Source organism: Ceratotherium simum, chromosome 18, assembly GCF_057802395.1.
Source record: "Ceratotherium simum simum isolate JZ-2026a chromosome 18, ASM5780239v1, whole genome shotgun sequence".
Taxonomy (NCBI): Eukaryota; Metazoa; Chordata; class Mammalia; order Perissodactyla; family Rhinocerotidae; genus Ceratotherium; species Ceratotherium simum.
In genome coordinates this window covers 26,010,148-26,030,713 of record NC_141917.1, presented here as the reverse complement: position 1 = coordinate 26,030,713, position 20,566 = coordinate 26,010,148, and the positions used below count along the sequence as shown (strand labels likewise).

The 20,566-nt window shown below is 37.6% G+C and overlaps 1 protein-coding gene across 2 annotated transcripts; it reads right to left on the bottom strand.

Annotated features, from left to right (window-relative positions):
- Positions 1-765: 765 nt before the first annotated feature.
- Positions 766-20,438, bottom strand: C18H5orf22 (chromosome 18 C5orf22 homolog). Of its 2 annotated transcripts, XM_004422699.3 has the most exons (9): positions 20,257-20,435; positions 18,911-19,056; positions 16,702-16,851; positions 13,868-14,297; positions 11,708-11,770; positions 11,339-11,460; positions 8,858-8,924; positions 6,604-6,743; positions 766-2,942 (listed from the first exon to the last, which is right to left on the bottom strand). In XM_004422699.3, exons 1-9 carry the CDS (start codon positions 20,335-20,337, stop codon positions 2,810-2,812), a joined length of 1,332 nt encoding a protein of 443 aa, XP_004422756.1. In that variant the 5' UTR covers positions 20,338-20,435; the 3' UTR covers positions 766-2,809. The 2 variants fall into 2 exon arrangements, with proteins under 2 accessions (XP_004422756.1, XP_087299292.1); XM_087443166.1 differs by lacking the exons at positions 766-2,942; positions 6,604-6,743 and adding an exon at positions 9,722-9,840 and having other exon boundaries at positions 20,257-20,438.
- Between the last annotated feature and the right edge of the window lie 128 nt (positions 20,439-20,566).

The following is a 20,566-nucleotide window of genomic DNA, read 5'->3' as shown; positions in this document are numbered from 1 at the left end:
GTCTTCAAAGGAAGTGAAATCGTGCAGCCTCAGCCTCTGCAATGGGCTCCTGCTTCTGAATCACAGGAACCAAACTCACAAGATACTGATGTATAGAATGCTAACTTACTAATTTGCAATGGTAAGATATACCCTTCCAGTGAGTGACCAGAATATTCACTGTTCAGAGAACTCTCTCCTAAGAATCAAGGTTCACAGAAACCTCCTTAGTCACTGTAACTGCATTTGTCGAATTCAAAGGAGAATAAAGGGAGAGGAGGGCACTGATGTTTGGAATCCCAGGAGTGCAAGCAGAACTACAAAACCACGGAGGCTTCCAGGACCAGAGAGCTCAGAAACCAGCAGAAAGGAGTGCTGTGACTCAGGGTGACCAGGGGTACGGCACAGTCCAGTCATGAATAGGTATACAGCTGATCCTCATGCATCTGAAGCATTTCTGAAACATGCTCAACAAAACTCCTCCAGTTTCATGCCAGTGCTTTCTCTTCAGATGTACGGTGAATAAGATAATCCTGTACCAAGAAACATCCTGTGGACTGTAAACCATTGGCAGTACGATGGATATACGCCAGCAATCCAGGGCCACTACTGCTAAAACAAGAGGAAGATTTGGAAAGAATATCATCTAGAGTGAAGGACTTTGACTAGGAGCTCCTTGAGAACCTAGAACACTTCAAGACAGATGTCTACAGAAAATATTTCTAAAGAGGTAAAAAAATTTTCCCCCTAGATACTGTGAAATATATACTTGTTAATTATCAAAGCTATGGCCTAAGCTTACATTTAAGTCACATTTTTCAAAAAGCTGCTCAAAATCCCATGCTTCAGTGATGTTTGCACATCACCTGAGACACTGCACCCTGGTATTCCTCATTGCTACTTAGAACACAAATGTAGGATTTCTTGATACACTAAATATCTTCCTATTTGATATACACAGAGACATAATTTACTAAGTTGGTTCTAGTCAACTTAGTAAACAAGTAGGGACTGAATTTTATTCTTCAAAGAGAATTACAGAGCATGAGAACTAAGCAATTTGAGTGTTCCTAAAAAAGGAAACTGATGCTCTTTTATTCTACTTGAGTTATAACAATGATGAATCACATCCGAGTTCATGGGACTCGTAATAAATGACCACTAAACAGACTCGAGATCAATGCTATGAACACAAGATCATATACAATTAATTAGTGCTACAGTTTGGTTTTAGATCTTTAAAACACACCTTTTTATTTCTTTTAGCACACAAAATAATTTACTCATAAAAGTAACATCCAATTACAGAACTCTAATAAAAATATTTAAAAATAATAGCGCCATTTTGCAATTCTTATTTTACAGAGAAATAAAGCTTTTTGGCACATAACGTTCTATCAAAATGGAAAGCTGAATCAGTTTGCTTTGCTTTTCACAAAAGAAATAAGCATTCACACTATGAGCCTTGGGAAATCAATCTAGTGACAAGAAAAATTTGCTGGAAAATACAATCACTGGAAACAAGGGATCTAGTGCCATCTACTAAGTGGTAATGGTAATGTTACCTGGGGTATTAGCTATCAGTTAGGTAACACACTATAATTTTAGCTACATGCAACTCAACAGGTACACATGGGGTCAAGGCCTGAAAGGTACATGCAAAAATAAAAATGAATGCTGTGTTAGGACTGAGGAATGATGGGTTTTTTTTTCTTCACATGTCATCTTACCTTTTAAAGAAAAAGAAATCAAGTAGGTTGTTAAAAATGATTATTGAACAGGAGGGATACTGAAGAGAGGAAGACTTTGGCAAATTAAGTAAATGAAAAGTTCCATGATCAAGAGTCCCAGGATTAAGGTCTCTTACTCACGGGGAGGCCGGTGGAAGGCAGTTAGGTCCTTGTGTATTTATGGAAGCTCAGAATTAAGGATTTAACTTTTTTCCCTACTATTTACATAAAAAGCTGGTTTATTTGAAAAAAATTATCAACCCAGACTGCCAATAAAGTGGCACTTAGGAGCTATAACAATAATTGATGCCCACACTTACCATCTGGAGGCACAAAAAACCCTGAAGGGCTTTTCTGATTAGCAAAGAAAAGTTAACTTTTGTTTGGTTGAGTTTGCTCAAATAGACCTCCTCAATATCAGCCATGCTGAGAGCATTCGGCCAGAGCTGGGCCACCATCCCAACAGTCCTGGAAAGACCGACTTCCTGCAACATTTCATGGACTGGCAAGTTTGCTTATTTTTTTTGGTAGCAGCTTTTGAGAATGTTACTTTCCTGAGAGGCCAAGGTGCCCTGAGTACTAAGAGCATGCCAAAGACACGTTTGTGGTTGTCCTTTTCCTTCATACCACTTCTCACAACCCACAATTTATTTCTCAGTTGTCCCCCAAGAGGGCAGGGGCCTCGTCTATTCTGTTCATCACCACACAACCAGAACGTAATTATATCTGGCACATGTAAGTGCTCAATAAATGTCAGCTGGTTGAGTGAATGAGTGAATGAAGTGAATGAATCCCATACAGTCCAACTGACGTAGGGGGAAAAGAGGAAAAGAGGGGAAAAAAAAACCCTCATGAAAGTGAAGAAAACAATGATGGAAAGGTAGATATGTAACAGTTCCATCAACTGGGGGCAGACTTGATGCCAAAAAAACTGCCATCATTCAACAACTGACGCTATCTGTTTGGAGATTCAAAATTTCTGAAAGATTTCAACTGAAAACTAATATACAAAGTGTTCTCTGGAAGACTCATTTACAAATAAGTTAACAGAAACCCTGTTACTGCATCGAGATGTAACAGGAGCCCAGTGTTTCGTTGTTCTAAGATGGAGAAGACTCTGCGGAATACACCAGGTGAAGGTCTAGAGTCCCGTAGAGAGAGCGTAGCACATCCAGGACTTTTTCTTGAATGGTGTCAACTTGCTCAGAAGGACAGTAATCATCCAGACTTGACCTGGAACCAAGAAGAAAAAGAGAAAGAAAAAGAAAAATACACACCAATAGGATGAGACCATACTGTGCAGTGAGGCAAAGCTTGCATGTGTTGATTTCAGTACAAAATAGAAACGAAGGTGTGTTGAATTCTGGAATAGTAAGAGTTGAAAGCTACTAAATGTTTACTCTGTCAGGCGCATTACATGAATTATGTTCCTAGGAAATAGGTACGTTTACCATCCCTTCAGAGGAATCTGAAACAGAGAAAGACTAATCTGCACAGGTCACAGAGCTAGTAGGGTAAGTGCTGGTGACAGGATTCGAAACCACATGGCATGTCTTCAAAGCTTCAGTGCTTAATCAGTAGATGGCTGAGTCCCTGAAATGGAGCAGCTGCTTAGGAATATGGGGCTTATTATCTGAGTGACCAGGCATCTTACTCATTCTTATCATGTGTACAGTAGGGCTAGAAATTACAAGGATAGAGGCTTTCCAACCGATAAAAGGGTTCTGCTTCTAAAACCAATTTGTTAACTACACAAGTGTACAGAATCATCCAAAATGAAATGTGGGAATGTGCTGGTGTTGGGATTACTTTCCTAGGTAGCATTAAGGAGAAAAGAGTACAGCGGGATGGAGGAGGAATCTGTACGCTTGGAGTCCTTCTAGAATCACCAACTACAACTTGAGTGGCACCAGGCAGTTACAATGTCATCGACAACTAACAGCTGGATTACGATCTGAAATGATTTGATCAGTGTTTCCTGGTTCTGGACTGGGGGGAGGAAAGCCATTTGCAGGATGGGTCAGGAAGAGTGGCACAGAAATCTTTATAGAAGGAAACAGAATTAGTTATCTAGTCTACTCCTTATCACAACAAGGATTTTAGACCTAAAGAAATAATCTGTAAGACTTCTGACAAACTCATTCCATTCTCTGGTGATCATGTTATTTCTGAGGCTTGATGTAAACATTTAACACACAATAACTGGTATAGAGCTATTTTAAATTATTAAATACTGTCTAACATATACATATGGATAAAGACCCACTTTAAGAAACAATCATATGTAAAAGCTTAATTTATAAGCCTTAACAAACGAGGGGCACTTCAATGCTTTCAAAAAGATTTATGGCTTCTTTAAAATACTATTAGAGTGGTTCTTGATGGGAAATACCCCCAAAAGGGGAGTTTTGGAAATCTGTAGATACATTTTTGATTGTCATCATGACAATTAAGAGGCTGGGGCAAGAGGGTAGGGCTGCTAGAATGCCTGCAATATGCAGGCTAGTCCCGCAGTGTGCATATGAAAAACTGTCCTGTGTCCCGCACACTTTACAAAGTCCACGGGGCACTCACATAAGTAAAAAAACCTGTTTTTAATCTTTTTTTTGTGAGGAAGATTACCCCTGAGCTGACATCTGCTGCCAATCCTCCTCTTTTTGCTGAGGAAGACTGGCCCTGGGCTAACATCCGTGCCCATCTTTCTCCACTTTATATGGGACTCTGCCATAGCATGGCTTGACAATTGCTCCGTCAGTCCGTGCCCGGGATCCAAATCTGTGAACCCTGGGCCGCCAAGGCAGAATGTGCGAACTTAACCGCTACACCACCAGGCCGGCCGTTTTTAATCTTTTGAGCCTAGAATTTAATAATCTTCTACATATGAACAAAGTATTTTTGAAAATGGATTAAATGTGAATTAATGGATTAAAAATGGGTTAAATATTCTAGGAATGCAATAGTCTGTGAATTGAGGGAAGACTGGACTTTAAATTCAGAACTTTATCATGAGGTTTTATGACCAGAAAAACCATGTCCCTATGGCAGTGCTGCTCACGGTATTCAGCCAATACAACACATGAGTATCTGTCTGCATCTGTAACTGTTACATTTAGTGACTTTTTGTAAAGATGCAAGTCTACTGTGGCATTTTAATATATCAATACCACCACGCATCACTTAACGATGAGAATATGTTCTGAGAAATGCGGCGGTAGGCGATTTTGTTGTTGTGCAAACATCAGAGTGTACTTACACAAACATATAGACTACTACACACCTAGGCTATATGGTATTAAGTCTTATGGTACTAAAGATTACTATATGGTACAAAGTATGGTATAGTATAAAGATTACCATATACTACATGGTACTAAATCTTATGGGACCACCATCACACATGGGGTCCATTGTTGACTGAAACACTGTAATGCGGCACACATGACTGTACTTTATTATCAATTACTTTCACTTCTTTATGTTACAATGACTTTTTGTGTGTGTATACATATATAAATGCATATTTAAATTATGTGTATAGGAGGGTTATTACTGTAGACTAAATGTTTGTGTCCCTCAAAATTCATACACTGAAACCTAATCCCCAATGTGATCATATTTGAAGATGGGGCCTTTGGGAGGTGACTAGGTCGCCAGGGTGGACTCCTCATGAATGAGATTAGTGCCTTTATAAAAGAGGCCCCTAAATCACCCCTTCACCCCTTCTACCATGTGAGGTTACAGGAAGAAGACAGCTGTTTATGAACCAGGAAGCAGGTCCTCACCAGACACTGAATCTGCTGGCACCTTTACCTTGGACTTCCCAGCTTCCAGGACTGTGAGAAATAAATTGTTGTTGTTTATAAGCTACTTGGTCTGGTATTTTTGTTACTGCAGCCTAAATGGACTAAGACAATTATATTATCTATATATTATGTATAATATCTATATATATTATGTATAATATCTATATATATTTAAATTATGTGTGTATGTAGGTTAGATTAACTATGAATTTCGTTTCAGGATGGTAAAAGGATGTTACAAAATATTTGTCATAAAATATATAAATATTATTTGCCTGAGTATTTAAAGTACTTATTTTAGAAGCTCACAGTTCCATACAAAACGAGCCCACAGACTGACACAGACAAGAAAGTTTTATTAAATTATTGTAACTATTCAAGCATATTAGTATGTTCAAATTTAAAACATGGCAGCAGCTAAATATTTATTTGTAGGACACAGAAATGGGAATTCTTGTGTTCACCTGAATATCACCAAGTTCAAAGACAAGATAACAAGCACTGTATGTTGTTTGCTGATTATCACGAATAGCAAAAAGAAAATACAACATCTAAATTTTGAGTAAGTACGTAAAAAAGTGCTAACAATTACTGTATTAGTAATCATTAGATTCATCCGTGGAGATTGTATTCATTTCCTACTGCTGCTGTAACACATTACCACAAACTTAGTGGCTTAAAGAAACAAAAATTTATTATCTTACAGTTTTGTTGGAGGTCAGAAGTCCTCAAATAAAGGTGCTGCCAGGGCTGCACTTCTGCTCTAGGCTTTAGGGAAGAATGTTTCTTTGCTTTTCCAGCTTCTAGAGGCTGCCTGCATTCCTTAGTTTGCAGCCCCAACCTCCATTTTCCAAGCTAGCAGCCTAGCATCTCCCAGTCTCTCTGATTCTGACCCTCCTGCCTTCTTCTTACGAGGACCCTTGTGATTACAGTGGGTCCACCTGGATAATCCAGGATAATCTCATTTCAAGATCCTTGAGTTACTCAGGTCTACAAAGTCCCACTGGCCATACAATGTAACATATTCATAGGTTCTGGAGATTAAGACAGGGACATCTTTGGTGGGCCATTTTTTAGGCTACCACACTTACCTTGCAATCGTCACAAGAGTAGGTTTTGGTAAATTTTTCAGTAAGTAATATACAGACTGAATAAGATACTCAATTTCCTGTGCTGTGCTGATATGGTGAGGAAGTTCTGAATAATCACAGGTTAGACCAGCCTGGTGAACCTGAAAGCAAGACAATTAACAATTACACTGTAAGGCTTTACTGTTTTTAGAAGATTCTTTAACCATTAATGCCTGCTGACAAATCTTTTAATATTTTTGTGGATTGGGATTGTTTTTTCCTTAATAGTTTCCATGCCATAGAAGTTATCTATTCTCTGAAGTTTTAGAAGAACTGGCCTGTACACCTGTTTGGGCCTAATGCCTTTTTTAGGAATAATTCTTTAACTATTTCTTTAATTTATTACATGATTTTGGATTCATTCAGTCTCTGTCTTTACTAGAGCGTATTTTGATAATTCACATTTTCTAGCAAATTACCTATTTCACCCAGATTCTAAAAGCTGATATAAAACTGTACAGAATATTCTTACCTTTTCTTTCAACACATTTACTTTTTAAATACATGCACCTAGTATGACATTCAAAGCTTCAGGAGGATACAAGGGAGTCTTCCTCCTACCTTATTTAACCTACTATTACCAGTGTGTCTTGTGTATCCCTTGTGTAACCACATATTACTGATATCTATATATGTGTTTTAAATGAGATTGACCGGTGTTGCAGTCTTAGCACTTAACTAAATATGCCTGAAAGGTAGAAGTGGCTCACAGGCTGACATTCTGCAGCCGCTGCTTTAAAGTTTTGAAAACTGGAACTCAAATATGTCATAGTTTGCCTAGTGTACATGAGAGCAAAACATGGAAAAAAACACTAACCTATTTTATTGGGGGCTCTGGATACACATCAAATATTTAACTGGCAACGATCAATCAATGTAGTAAAATGACAGATTCTGCATGTTCTTTTCTATTAAAATGATCAAAACACTTAGTGTTCTAACCCTGCAGCTATAGGCACATCGTATTTCATTGCATATCCTGTGACCGAGCCCATGCCATCCCTCCTCTCGACAATGTACAACTCCCCGAACCACCAGAAAATCCAGATGCAGTGTAACGATTAAAGTAGACCTGCGTGAAGACACGATGATGTCACATGAGCTCAAAGCGTTTAGTTATTTATTTATTTATCTGTTTGTTTGTTTATTTATTTATTTCGCCCAAAGGTCCAATAGATAGTTGTATGTCATAGCTGAACATCGTTCTAGTTGCTGTATGCGGGACGCGGCCCCAGCATGGCCGGAGAAGCCGGTGCGTTGGTTCGCGCCCGGGATCCGAACCAGGGTCGCCAGCAGCGGAGCACGTTCACCCAACCGCTAAGCCACGGGGCCGGCCCTCAAAGCGTTTTAAAATCTAAGTGTCTTCTATCATCTTAATAATTGCCATTAAAAAACAGGGTGGGTCTTAGATTAGCTCTGGTTTAACCAAAATATTCTTTTGCTGGTATTTTTTATTCTTATAAAGTTAGCATTAAATCAACATGTAAACTTCAGTTCAGGTAAGTTGGTTTGACTGTATCCCATGACTAAATAAAACATTAAAGCAAAAACAGAATTTATTGAGGTAAAAGGAGCACCACAAGTGAAAGGAGCAGAAGACTGGGAGGTCTCAGCTCTGGCACAAAATCTGAGAAAAGGCACTTGAACTTCAAATGGGAAAATTTATGCTTCAAAGACTGTAAAATGACATAAAAGTAAAAGAAATGATCATTAAAGGTATCCTCCTTTGCCACAGCATTCAGGTCACTGTTGGCAAACAAAGCCCGTTATATGGCTAACACAGTTAAGATGCACTTGCCACAGCGCCTTCTTTAGTCTTTCTGTTTGGTTTTCCAGAAAAGTTTTCAGAAAGAGAGGAAAGAGGGGAGGAAGGGAGTATAAAATAGAATCAATAAAGAACGGACAACTTTAGAAATTGTACACTTTCTTTTCTCTGGCAAGAAGAGATCTGACCACAGTAAAAAAAAAAAAATACACAGCACTTTTGCTTCATACATAAAATTGGGAAAAGCATGTTTTTTCTGGAAAATTTTTCCAGTGCTCTGGCTTCTAAAAAGTAAGTATTTTTTGAATCTTCTTCTTTTTAAAATAATTCATTTACACTTCTCAGGAACACAGATGAAAGGGAGTCACTTTAACAAAAAGCACATTTTTTTCTACTCAGAAAAACGCCTTTCTAAAGGGTCAATTTTGTATTTCAATATAAAATATTTACCATTTCATAGTCTGGTACTTCCATCCGTTTTTTCAAACTCTGTACAAGTGGAACTAGTGATTCCATTCTGGAAAAAAGCCACGTCTCAATTAAACATCATCCCACCTCAACTAAAATTACAGTAGCAAATGATACATTACACTTAAAATTTACCATTAACACTATATTTCATATAATGCTTAGGAAATGAAAGATAAATTCAAATATCATTTTAAATATCAAGAAATAAATGTTCCCTGCTGTTTTCTTACCTAAAAGATTACACATTGTGTTAAAGGTTGAAAATTAGCACTCAAGAAACTGAGATTTTCCTCTTCTTTAAAAATGGAAGTTCTACTGTGACTTTAAAAATTATTTTGATCAGCAGGAAAACTGAATGCCTTTAGCACACTGTGATGAAAAAAAGTGGTTTCCCGAAAGTTAAAAAAAAAAAATTAAGACATATTTACTGAAATATACAAAACCAGAAAAGTTCTATACCATTTGATATAATACAATGGTGCTTTTAAGTTATCTAATTTAGGTGGAACTCTTTGGAAGCCCTGACTAATTAATGTTTCTAGTATTTTAATGCCTGCTCCACCAATGTCCACTCATCTGCTGGGAGAGAAAAAAGAAAGGAAAAGGGAGGCATGGAGGCCTGTCTATCCACTCATCCTGTTACTTCTCCCTTCTTATTAATGACCCTTTCTGCGTTTCTAGACACTAATCACCCACTTCCTCTACTTCTAGGAATAGTGACGACTCCTTCATGCTGAGGGTCTGGCCCTTTAGGGGCATGGGAAGTTTCGGGAGACTTCTTGCTATCTCACCCACTTTTCCTTTGTTTTATTTTTTTCTCCCAATTCCAACCACAGTCTATACCCATCACTGTTGCAGCCTCGTTGTTTCTTCAAGTCTGTGACAGAACTCCCTGCAGGTGATGAAGAGCTGACTGGGCATGCTCAGCAGGCATGGTGGGCTTCAGTGGAAGGTGGCCCCATCTAGGGATAGATTCAGGATTCTAAGATTTTCAGGCTATTTTTTTGGTTTTGTTTTAAGTGTTAAACTTGGCTTCAGACTTCACAAAAATCACACAACAGTAGGTACTCTTCAACATTTCTATGAAGAATCATGTTCTGTGACTTATTTCTACATCTCCCTCTTCCATCATAATTTCAAAAAGGAGGGCATCATTTTTAGAACTAGCTCCCTAAACTGAAGAGAAAAAGCATTAACTGATGTTGAAGTGCCTGGTCAATATTTACCAATGCGATTAACACTATTATGGTTTATTCTTCCCCACCACGGCTTTCCTTAGTGATGAAGTTTTAAGATATTTATATTTCAGGGATGTTTCTGAATATTTTAAGTTAAAATTACACTGAATATTTTGAATAGGTAATACATACAGATAGCAAAAGAAGATATTTCTCCCTCATATACTTCATCTTTTAGCCATACAATTCCTCTCTCCTGAGGCAACTGCTATTCCAGTTTCTTCTGTATTCTGGAGATCTGATGAATTATTTTATGACAAATCTTAGTGGCTCAAAGTACTATGATTCTAACTCTCCATTTTACGCTGCTATCTTATGACTTATTTCTTATACTTACACTGTGGAGAATAATCTATTTGTGGGAGATCGATTTGAAAATAAGTTAGTTCTGGTCTTCCTATTCTCGGGGGACAAAAAGTTTGTATTTGGTGGTTTTATTTTAGTTTTCTGCCCTTTTGAGTTTACATGATTTAAAGAATTATTTCAGAGAAAAGTAACTATACTATTTATGTCAATATTCTTTCAAACTAGCTTTAATACTAAAGGCATTCTTCACCCTACCTCCTAAATCAACAGATGATCACTCCAAAAGAAGTTTTCTCTCCGTATTTTGAAGCTAATGTTAAGGCTGAGAGAACTGGCTGAATAAATGACCTGATGAAGAATCCAGCTTTCAAATCTTGCTCTCTTATGCCATGGACAGATTGAAAATAAACTCTGCTACTTGTAGTTGGGCTATCTTTAAAAGGAGTTAAGTTTTCACATTATAATTTCTCTGTCTAGTAATTCACTTTTCTATTGACAGTTCTTTTTTTCCTCATCTACTTAGAACAGGGACTGTCTTACTCATCTTTAATCTTCTATAAGACCTAGCATAACATCTTATATATAGGAGGGGCAGCTATAACACAATGACTAAAAGCATACCCACTCACTATGTGATTTTGGGCAACTTAACCTCTGTGCCTTAGTTTCCTCATCTATAAAACAGACGTAATAATAATGAAGCCATAAGATGGTGGTAAGGAATAGTGAGAAAATGCAAGGAAAAACTTAGAATTATATTGGGCACATAGAAAACACTCAATAAATACTAAGTATTGTTAGTAAATTTGTGTTGAAATTTAACACTAATTTTTAAAAAGCAATTTATCTAGCGAATTTAGCAATATATCTAGGATTGAAATGTAGCAGTCGGGGGAAAAATGTTTGAGGGTCTTACCCAGGGTTTGAAGCCCATTTCTGTACAGTTTCTTCATCATCACGATCACAAAAGTCAGCAAAAGCAGCTTCTAAATCTTCTAATTGATGAATTCGAGCATCAACACAATCTACCAAATCTTCCTTTAAACACATTGGAAAGCCGAGAACATACAGTTATTCTTTCAAAAAACAAGTAAAATCCCATCACAATAAAAATCTCAGTTCAATAAGTTAAAACATTATTTTCAAGTACTAACTATGGGCTTCCCCAATAAACACACACACACAAAGATTTTGGACAGTTGTTTGACAGCATTCTAATAAGCTGTAAGATATTATTAGATATCTGATAAATAGATAAAACCCAACAGAAACAAATGGAGAATACCTCTGTCAGGTTGGTTCCGGGCTTTATAAACCGGTACAGCTCTTGCAAGATTTTGTACTCCTCCTGGAAAACAAAATAAAAAATCCATATACTAGAAAAAAATTAAATTCTTTCAATGATATGGTTTAAGTGAAAAACGGCTGTGATACAAGGAGAATATCTTAGATAATCATTTAAAGGTTAGTCTAGGAAAATCTTGCAAAATGTATAATCCAGAATTCATTGTAAATATTATTTCTTCAGGGCAACCCCATCCATCTGGACATGACAAGAACGTATAAAAATTGCTTTCGAAGACTTGATGGCTAATGGGAAATGAGATGAAAATATTTCTAATAATATTCCACTCTACAAATGAACACATCCTAGGATTTAAACAGACTTCAGGTATTTATAAGAAATATATGTATCTTTAATAACAACAACAACAAAACTCTCCATGTTCACTCTATGTAGCCCTGTCCCTCCCACAGCAGAGAACTCTGGAGTACAAAGGAATAGTGGAGGCAGATGCAACGGAAGAAGGAATCCTGCTACACAAGGACTTTGCAGGATTGAGCACAGCCAGACTGCCCCATTATAGGTAGGTACATCTGGTACCAATAATCCTATTTAGGAGATTTGTCATGAAGAGGTTATATGCAAGAACTCAAATTCATTAGTTAGAATGTTGTGGCACTACCCTCATCACAACAATCCTGTGAGCTGTATGGTTATTTCAATTTTATACTGGAAGAAACTACGGATCAGAAAGGTTAAGTAACTTTCCCAGATCACACGACTAACAAGCAGAAGTAACAAATAGAACCTAACTCTCTCTGACCTCTGAACATGCTCTTAAAAAAGGTAAACAACTGACTTTCTTTACTATATTAAAAAAAAATAGCTATTAAATTATACAGTATAATACATGCTCTTTTCAAAAGTTCCATAGTACCAAAGGGTATAAAGGATACAAAAATCTCCATTTCCCCAGTTTCCTGATAGCACTGGAAAAGGAGAAACTGCCTTTAACTTTCTCATGGAACCTTTCAGAAATTTTTCATTACAAATATTTGGTGAGTATATTTGTAGGATAAATTCCTAAAGTCAGGCTCTTCAGTTTCCAGGTACACCCATTCTTCAAGTTTTCTAAAAATGTCTCAGGTCATTTCATAATTCTGAGAGTTGGTGGTTATAGTCACTAGTTTTATGTACAAGGGCAGGAAAGAAATAGAGAGCAATTTTTCTCTCTTATTTGCAAGTTGGGAGAGCACCGTAGGTCCTCATTCTTGTTCCAGATTACACTAAATCTCAAATCTCACTATTTTTAATCAGTACCTACTAGAGGTCTTTGATAATTTAGATAAATCACAATATACAGAAGAAGGATTGTAAAGTGCAACATCACCATTATAAAGCAAATACTGAACTTAGAAGACAGTTAATTTGAATCCCTAAAAGAGTAGACCAGGAATGTTAAAGTAAGTAGTTACATGTGCCCATAAAATGCACCTAGGAATGCTCACTTGGATCGTTAAGTTTATCAGTTTCTTAAATGCATAGTTCTATCTCAGATCTGTGCATACTAATATTGTCTGGTGATTTGCATTTAAGAGCTGATGAATTACCTTAAGGATCACAGGCCTGAATCATTAGCTACAAATAATATATGTGTAATCAAGTACCTCATTTCATAGTTCAGTGAAAAATTTGTCACATAAGGTTTTATATACACAGACTATCTCTGGAAAGATACACCAAGCAACTGGCCATGAAGTTGTTTCTGAGGTAAGAAACTAGGGACTGGGGATATGAGAAGAGAGCGATATTCTTTAATGTATACACTTCCTTCTACCATACGATTTTATTTTTTTCAATAATCCCTGTACACATTACCCCAATTAATAAATACAAAATAATGAATATTATCTAGAGCAGGGATCAGCAACTCACGGCCTACAACCTGTTTTTGTATGGCCCTCAAGTTAAGAACGGTGTTACAACTTTAAAGGGTTTAAAAAAAACCCAACAACAAAGACGACGACGTGACAGAGACCACACGGGGCCCCCCGAATAAAGTAACTACTATCTGACTGTTTGCAGGAAGTTTGCTGATCCCTGATCTAGAGAAATGTCATATAACTCTCAAGATCTACATTTTAAAAATACTACATTTACCTGAGTGAACATTTCTTTGAAGGGATTCTTGACTGAAAAAAAATCTAAGTCAATATCTAAAACAAATGCATCCCCTTTCTTCAAAATTTCCAGAATTTCCCCAGTGCTGACTGTAGTCTGGCATTCCTGGCTTTCAGAAGAACATGAACATGATGGTTCTAGGCAAGTCTGGCTCCTTCTCTGTGTCACTGTATCCTTTTCCAGTCCTTCCGAATAAGAGTCACAGTTAGTAGAGGCAGTGCTTTCCGTGTCTTCCACTGCTAGCTTTGGCTTCTTAGCAGAAGACACTGCATTATTTTCTTCTTGATTGTTACTGAGTTTATAAGGTTTTACCATAATTACATCCAATTGTAAAGGTTTTTGGTTCTCTAGCTGGTCTTCAGTTACATAAAGACCGTCACTTAGGAAGTAATGATCTGTACTTGTAACCCTGGATCAGAGGAAAAAATTCTTTTAAAGATGAAAGGATAAATCAGCTGACATTTCATATAGCATTTCCATAGCATTGCAGAAATATAAGAAAGGACATATTTGATAGAAACTGAGAGCCGTTTCTGATATTTGTACTTCCTGTTCTTCTGTAGAAATAGTGTTCCCCAAATTTTTAGCTGGGCACACAACTGCCCAAAGTAAAGACTATATTGCATAGTCTACCTAGCAGCTAGGTGTGGCCATGTGACTAAGTTCTGGCCAAAGGCTGTGAATGGAAGAGAAGTGTACAGAGCCTTGCTCTCCCCTCCCCACTGACTGGCATAGGAACATGGAAGTGGCAAGCCCACGTTGGACCATGAGGACAAATGTAATACTCTTTAGAGATGGTGGAGCAAAAAGATAGAAGGAACTGGGGTTTCCCAAACTGCAGAGCTGCCACACAGGCCCTGGACTGGTTGTGGTAAAGTAAACTCTAATATGAGAAAGTAATAAACGATCCTGTCTAAGCTGGTGCTTTGGATCTCTCTCCTACCAGCTGAAACTTTATCGAAAAAATCACTTAGAAAAATTATTTCTGGAAATAATTTCTCCTAATAGAAGCTCCCTCTGACATATTTCAAACTTTGTTAAACTTTATATAACCATAATATTTTAATATGAAAAGTAACAAAAAAAATCTTGTACATGTGCAGAATGCATTTCACAAGTTTCAGATTTCTGATTTTAGACTTATCAGTATGTTCTTAGCTTTTTAACTATATTAGGCCTTGGTAAGTACTTTGAATAGCAAAACCAAATGCTTCTTCCAGAGGCAGGCTCTATCCAACTAAAATAAGGTTAATATTTATTTCCCACCCACCCTCCTCCAGCATATACAGCCTTAAATTTAAAAAGATAAAATTTTCCAAAAAAGATTAACAACACAATAAAACTAATGTACAGGCTTATTAAAAACTGTACCATCCCAAGGAAGACAAAGGCTGTATCCCCAACCTAAATTTGTATCTTCTTTAATAAGGGATGTTTTACTTTGTTCATATCTGTACAAAGACATACATACATCTCAGACTGCAAACCTACAGGTATGTCTCTCTTCCATAAATTTTTACTTGCAGGATTAACTAAAATCATGAGATAATCAAAATCTTCTTAAAGATTTTATTTATTTATTTATTTTCCCCCCAAAGCCCCAATAGATAGTTGTATGTCATAGCTGCACATCCTTCTAGTTGCTGTTATGGGACGCGGCCTCAGCATGGCCGGAGAAGCGGTGCATCGTTGCGCGCCCGGGATCCAAACCCGGGCCGCCAGCAGCGGAGCACGCGCACTTAACTGCTAAGGCACGGGGCCGGCCCAAAATCTTCTTGTTATTACACATTGAGTTTCAAAGTCTGTTTCAGATTGCTCAAAATTATTTGATTTTTCAGAAATCTATTACAGGTTAAATTAAGCCTACTCACTGAAGTACTCAATAAAAACTCTGACACTTTCACATATACCAGTATTATGGAAAATATTTATTAATATTTATTATATTAGAGCCCTATTATTTATTTTGTACTATGTCCTCAATAAAGACAATCTTCATGTATATACGACAAAGATATTTGTGCAATCGATAAGAACATGCAGCAAAAGTTAATTGAATCATTAAGGACAAATCAGAAATAAAAAGTATCATTTTCAATGAGAAAGACTGTATTTCATTTTCAATCTATTACCATTTCATCCCACTGTCTTTCAGGTTCTAGAAAGTTATGGTTCCACTGCTTAAAAACATTCATCCCATCATAAGAGAATTTAGAAAAATAAGAACATTCTGATATATCTAAAGATATTATAGAATCACAAGTTACACAAAACATTGGTTAAATAGCTTATATAACAAAAATAGTTGCACATGTAACAAGTCAGAGGATGCTGTAATTTAAGTAATTATCTAAAGCTAATCATATTAATAAAATTAAAACCCCAAATCTATTTTTCAGCCATTGGATTTATTAAAAAACCAAAGTGAGATAAATTTGCTTTTTCACTACTAATTGTGAAATTCAGCAGACAATAGTTACATTGACAGGAAATAATAAAATATATTATTAAATATACAAATCTATAAGGTGCTTCAATGAATTAATGGATTTAGTCATCAATAAAGCCAGAATTCCAAAGGGTGAAGATCATGTTATTCAAAAACCAATTTGACTAGCAACAAAATATAAATGGTCTGTGAAGAGGGTCAAGAGACACGAAAACTTGTTCCTAGTCTTCTGAGAAGTCTTTTTTGAAGAGCTGAGGCTTACTCTGACACCATTTGGGTGTAGAGAAACTTATGTTACTACAGGAATCCAAAACAAGACAGAAGCATTCAACCCCTTTCATAGTCATAAATGTGAGGAAATTACCTGATTGTTGTGGTGGAAGTGTCTTTGCCTACTAAAAAGTGATGTTTGCCCTCTCTGATTTGCTGAGCCCATATGGGATGAAGCCATATTACATGAGAAAAATGGCCAGCATAAACTGCAGGCATAATCCAATTCTCAATACTTAATTCTCTGGAAAAGAAATAGAGAGAAAGCATGAAAACTATTAGTGAGTGTTTTTTTCCAAATGTAATTTTATCCACAACAATATTTTAAGATGGCAGGTCTCAAAGTGTAGTCCAAGGACCCTTCGGGGTTTCCTGAGACCTCTTCAGAGTGACCACTAGTTCAAAACAATTTTCCTAATAACACTAAGGCATTATTTCCCTTTTTTATTGCATTCACATTTGGTGTGATGGTGCAAAGCAATGGTGGGTTGATGTCCCAAGATTAATCAAAGCAACGGCACCAAACTCTACCGGCAGTAACAAGCACTAGTGCCACCTCCCCCGGCAAAACAGTTTCACATAAGAATGTCCTTTATGATTTTATTAAACCTTGATCTTGAGTACACGTTTTTAAATATCCTGTGTGGCAAAATCAGAAGTGCACAGAAAGCACTTCTGCTACATACTTGGAAGTACAATGGTTGTCTCAAGGAAAAGCACTTATGATTAAATTGCAAGCCGAACACCATTTTCCTTGAAAGAAAGACAGATTAACAAACCATGGTTATTTCAACTTGATTTTGAATTGTTTGATTCTACATTCCAACTAAGCTTTAAGAAACTACCACTTACCAAGTTTTGGTACAGTATTAAAGAATATTCACAATTATCTGAAAAAGCTACAAAAATACTCTTCCTGAATTTTCTTCATATACTTCTACCAAAACAACATATGGCAACAAACTGAAGGCAGAAGCACATTTGAGAATCCAGCTGTCTTCTATAAAAGCAAATATTAAAGAGATCTGTAAAAATTTAAACATTGTTAACTCTTCTCACAATTTTTTTTTTGCTTTAGAAAATCTTTGTTTTTCACAAAAATATCTTTTTTATGCTAACAAATATAAAGGTCTATTATTATTTTGAAATGAATTAATACTCTAAACATTTCTGAGTTTAATTTCAAATATGGTAAATACCAATAGACATAAACCACATTAAAAAAAGCTCAATAATTTTTAAGGGAGTACAGGAATCCTGAGACAAAAAAAGTTTAAGAACTATTATTCTATGACTAACTGTACAGTGTGCATACCTGCTTCATAATTCTTTTCAATTTCTAAAATATAAAACCTCTAAATATAAAAGAGAGTAAGGACAATGGTAGAGCTGCCACATTTCTTTAGAAATTAGTGCTCTGAATTTGGGTTTTGGAAAAAGTCAATTAAAAGAAAAGTAGACTAAAATTAATTCACACTAGCATCTATCTTTTAATTTTATATTATAACAGGAAAATTACTGCTGTGTAACTTTTTATATTGTACGAGTAGGCTACATTCTAACAAATACGTACATAAAGAGACAGTGACAGAACTTCAGGGAACTTTATTACAGAAGAGAGGCTAGTAAGTAATTTTTTAGAGATACATTAGGTATGATCCTTTCTGAAGAATGGTGTACAAATTACCAATTTCACTTCCATCTCTAAGATTCTATATAACTGAAAATCAGTAGGATTTGTGACCTGAAAATAAACAAATTGGGAGGTTCGAAGGACTCAATACTGGAAGGAAGGATATACAAATTAAAGTTGTGTTGCCTATATAATTATTGAACTATGTGTTTAAGACAGATTTTCTTGTGCCTCAGTATCCAGACTTTTAAAGGGGAAAGGAAGGGAGAACTGGTTTAGATAACTTCTAAAGTCTCTCTTACTTCTAAAATTCTATATTCTACAGCAGAGGTTGGCAAACATTGGTTGGGCCGCCTGTTTTTGTAAATAGAGTTTTACTGGAACACAGCCACAATCATTTGTTTACGTGGTGTCTATGGCTGCTTTCACACTACAAGGGCAGAGATAAGTAGTTGCAACAGAGACTACATGGCCAGAAAGCCTAAAATATTTACTACCTGGCTCTTTAAGGAAAAGTTTGTCAACACTTGCTCTAAATAAAATAAAAAAGGAAAACAAAACAAAAACAAAACTCATGAGTTCAGCAAAGTCTATTTCCCTTAATTGCTTATCATCTACTGCAAACTGTATTTCAAGCACATAAAAGATCATTAACAAAATCACACATTACCCGAAAAGTGTTTCCTTATCAAACACAGTGTCTGCTGGCATATTCACAGGAATAAGGAGGTCTGGATGCGAATCAAAATGCACAAAACTTATATTACTGGCAGGAAGATGCTTTGAGCCGATGGCCCGATATATAAAAGGCAGAACCTGTAAGAGACATGCACACATTCAGAAATGGCACTGATATCATGAGCATACACTCAACTGCAGACTGGAAAACAACGCTAAACATAACCGCACATAATTTGAAGCACACCAAGTTGTTAAAAATTAGGAAAATATAAAATCTGTTCATCGTAGATGGCTTAGATAATCATCTCAAGCTTCCTCAGAACTTCCAGCTTGCACCTCCAAAGACTTGAATGGGCATCTCTTGCTGCCATCTTGCCCCCACCACAAACTCAACAAATAACGTGGGGAAACAGACAGGGGCTGGCGCTCAGGAAACAACTGTTAGTTAACACGTGTTCTGGCATTAACTATGTGTTCAAGCTACCCTGGGTCTTGGGGCCTTTTCCATATCTTAGGATGGTGGGGCTGGGCTAGGCAGTCTGTAAGGCTCTTCGTCCTGTACAGTCTCTATAGTTCTAGGTTTAAAACAGAATTTGAAAGCACCGCCTAACCCACGCTTGCTCTTTCCCTGAGGCCCATACACACTATTTCGAGATCCTGAGAAACCCAACTTTCTTCCTCTCCTCCTAACTTTCTGCATCCATAAATCTGGAATCACTCTTTCTCTTTCATATCCAGAAAACTCCCAAGGCCTATTAATGCTACCTAAAAGAAAAAGTCTTAGATCCATGGGCCTCCCTGGTAGGCTTCCGCAAGTCTAGATTACAGTACCATTTTAGCCACTCTAAAGTAGCACTGCCATAAATATAAAAAATATCTTCAGTGTTTATAAATGCAGGGCACCGTGTTAAAACGATTTATGCACACACTATGCACACAATAATACTCCTAACGGCCCTAAGAGTGCTACCACGATTCTTCCCATTTCACAGACGACAGCTCACATTCTTAACCAAAGCCTCCCAGCTGCACAGCAGGACTGTGATGGAGACAGTTGGAAGCCAGCGCTAAGGAGCAGTCAGACTGCCCGGGTTCGAATCCCAACGCCATCAGTTGTTGGCTGGAATTTGGGGCAAACCGTGAGGGTTCAATGAGTTGCCGCACGCAGAGTCAGCGTCTATTATTCCAAGTTAGCCGTTCGGGTGCTTTCCCCTCAGCAATGGAAATCGCGGGGATAACAAATTCTGGCTCTCTCTCCGGCCCGGGAGCCGAGGCTCCACCGCCTCCTTGGCTCTCGCGCGATTCAGGCCCCGCGCCCGGCAGCCGCCCGCTCACCTCCTGATGATCCTCCACCACCCACACCGGGAGCTCAGGGTAGCGCCGGAGCCGAGTGGGCTCTCCCGCAGAGTCGCTCATGTCTTCGCGCTCGGCAGCGTCCCGGCGAGCGGGAGGCGCTCGGGGAGGACTCCGAACCGCCAGAGCGCCAGCCCCACCGTCCTTCCCGGGGGTAAACGCGCGCTCACCCGGTTGCGGTTCCGGATTGGAGGAGGTAGAGGGCAGGGGGCGTGGCGCCGGAGGGTCTGAGGAGGGCTATTGGCTTAGACGCCCAATCACTCTTATTGACTCGCCAATCACCGCGCACAAG

Excerpts from the sequence above, each read along its gene's own strand:
- C18H5orf22 (XM_004422699.3), bottom strand. The coding sequence starts at position 20,337 with ATGAGCGACTCTGCGGGAGAGCCCACTCGGCTCCGGCGCTACCCTGAG. Across the intron at positions 16,852-18,910 it reads GATAAGGAAACACTTTTCGG|AGAATTAAGTATTGAGAATT; the intron begins GTAATGTGTGAT and ends TTTCTTTTCCAG. Across the intron at positions 14,298-16,701 it reads ACTTCCACCACAACAATCAG|GGTTACAAGTACAGATCATT; the intron begins GTAATTTCCTCA and ends CCTCTGATCCAG.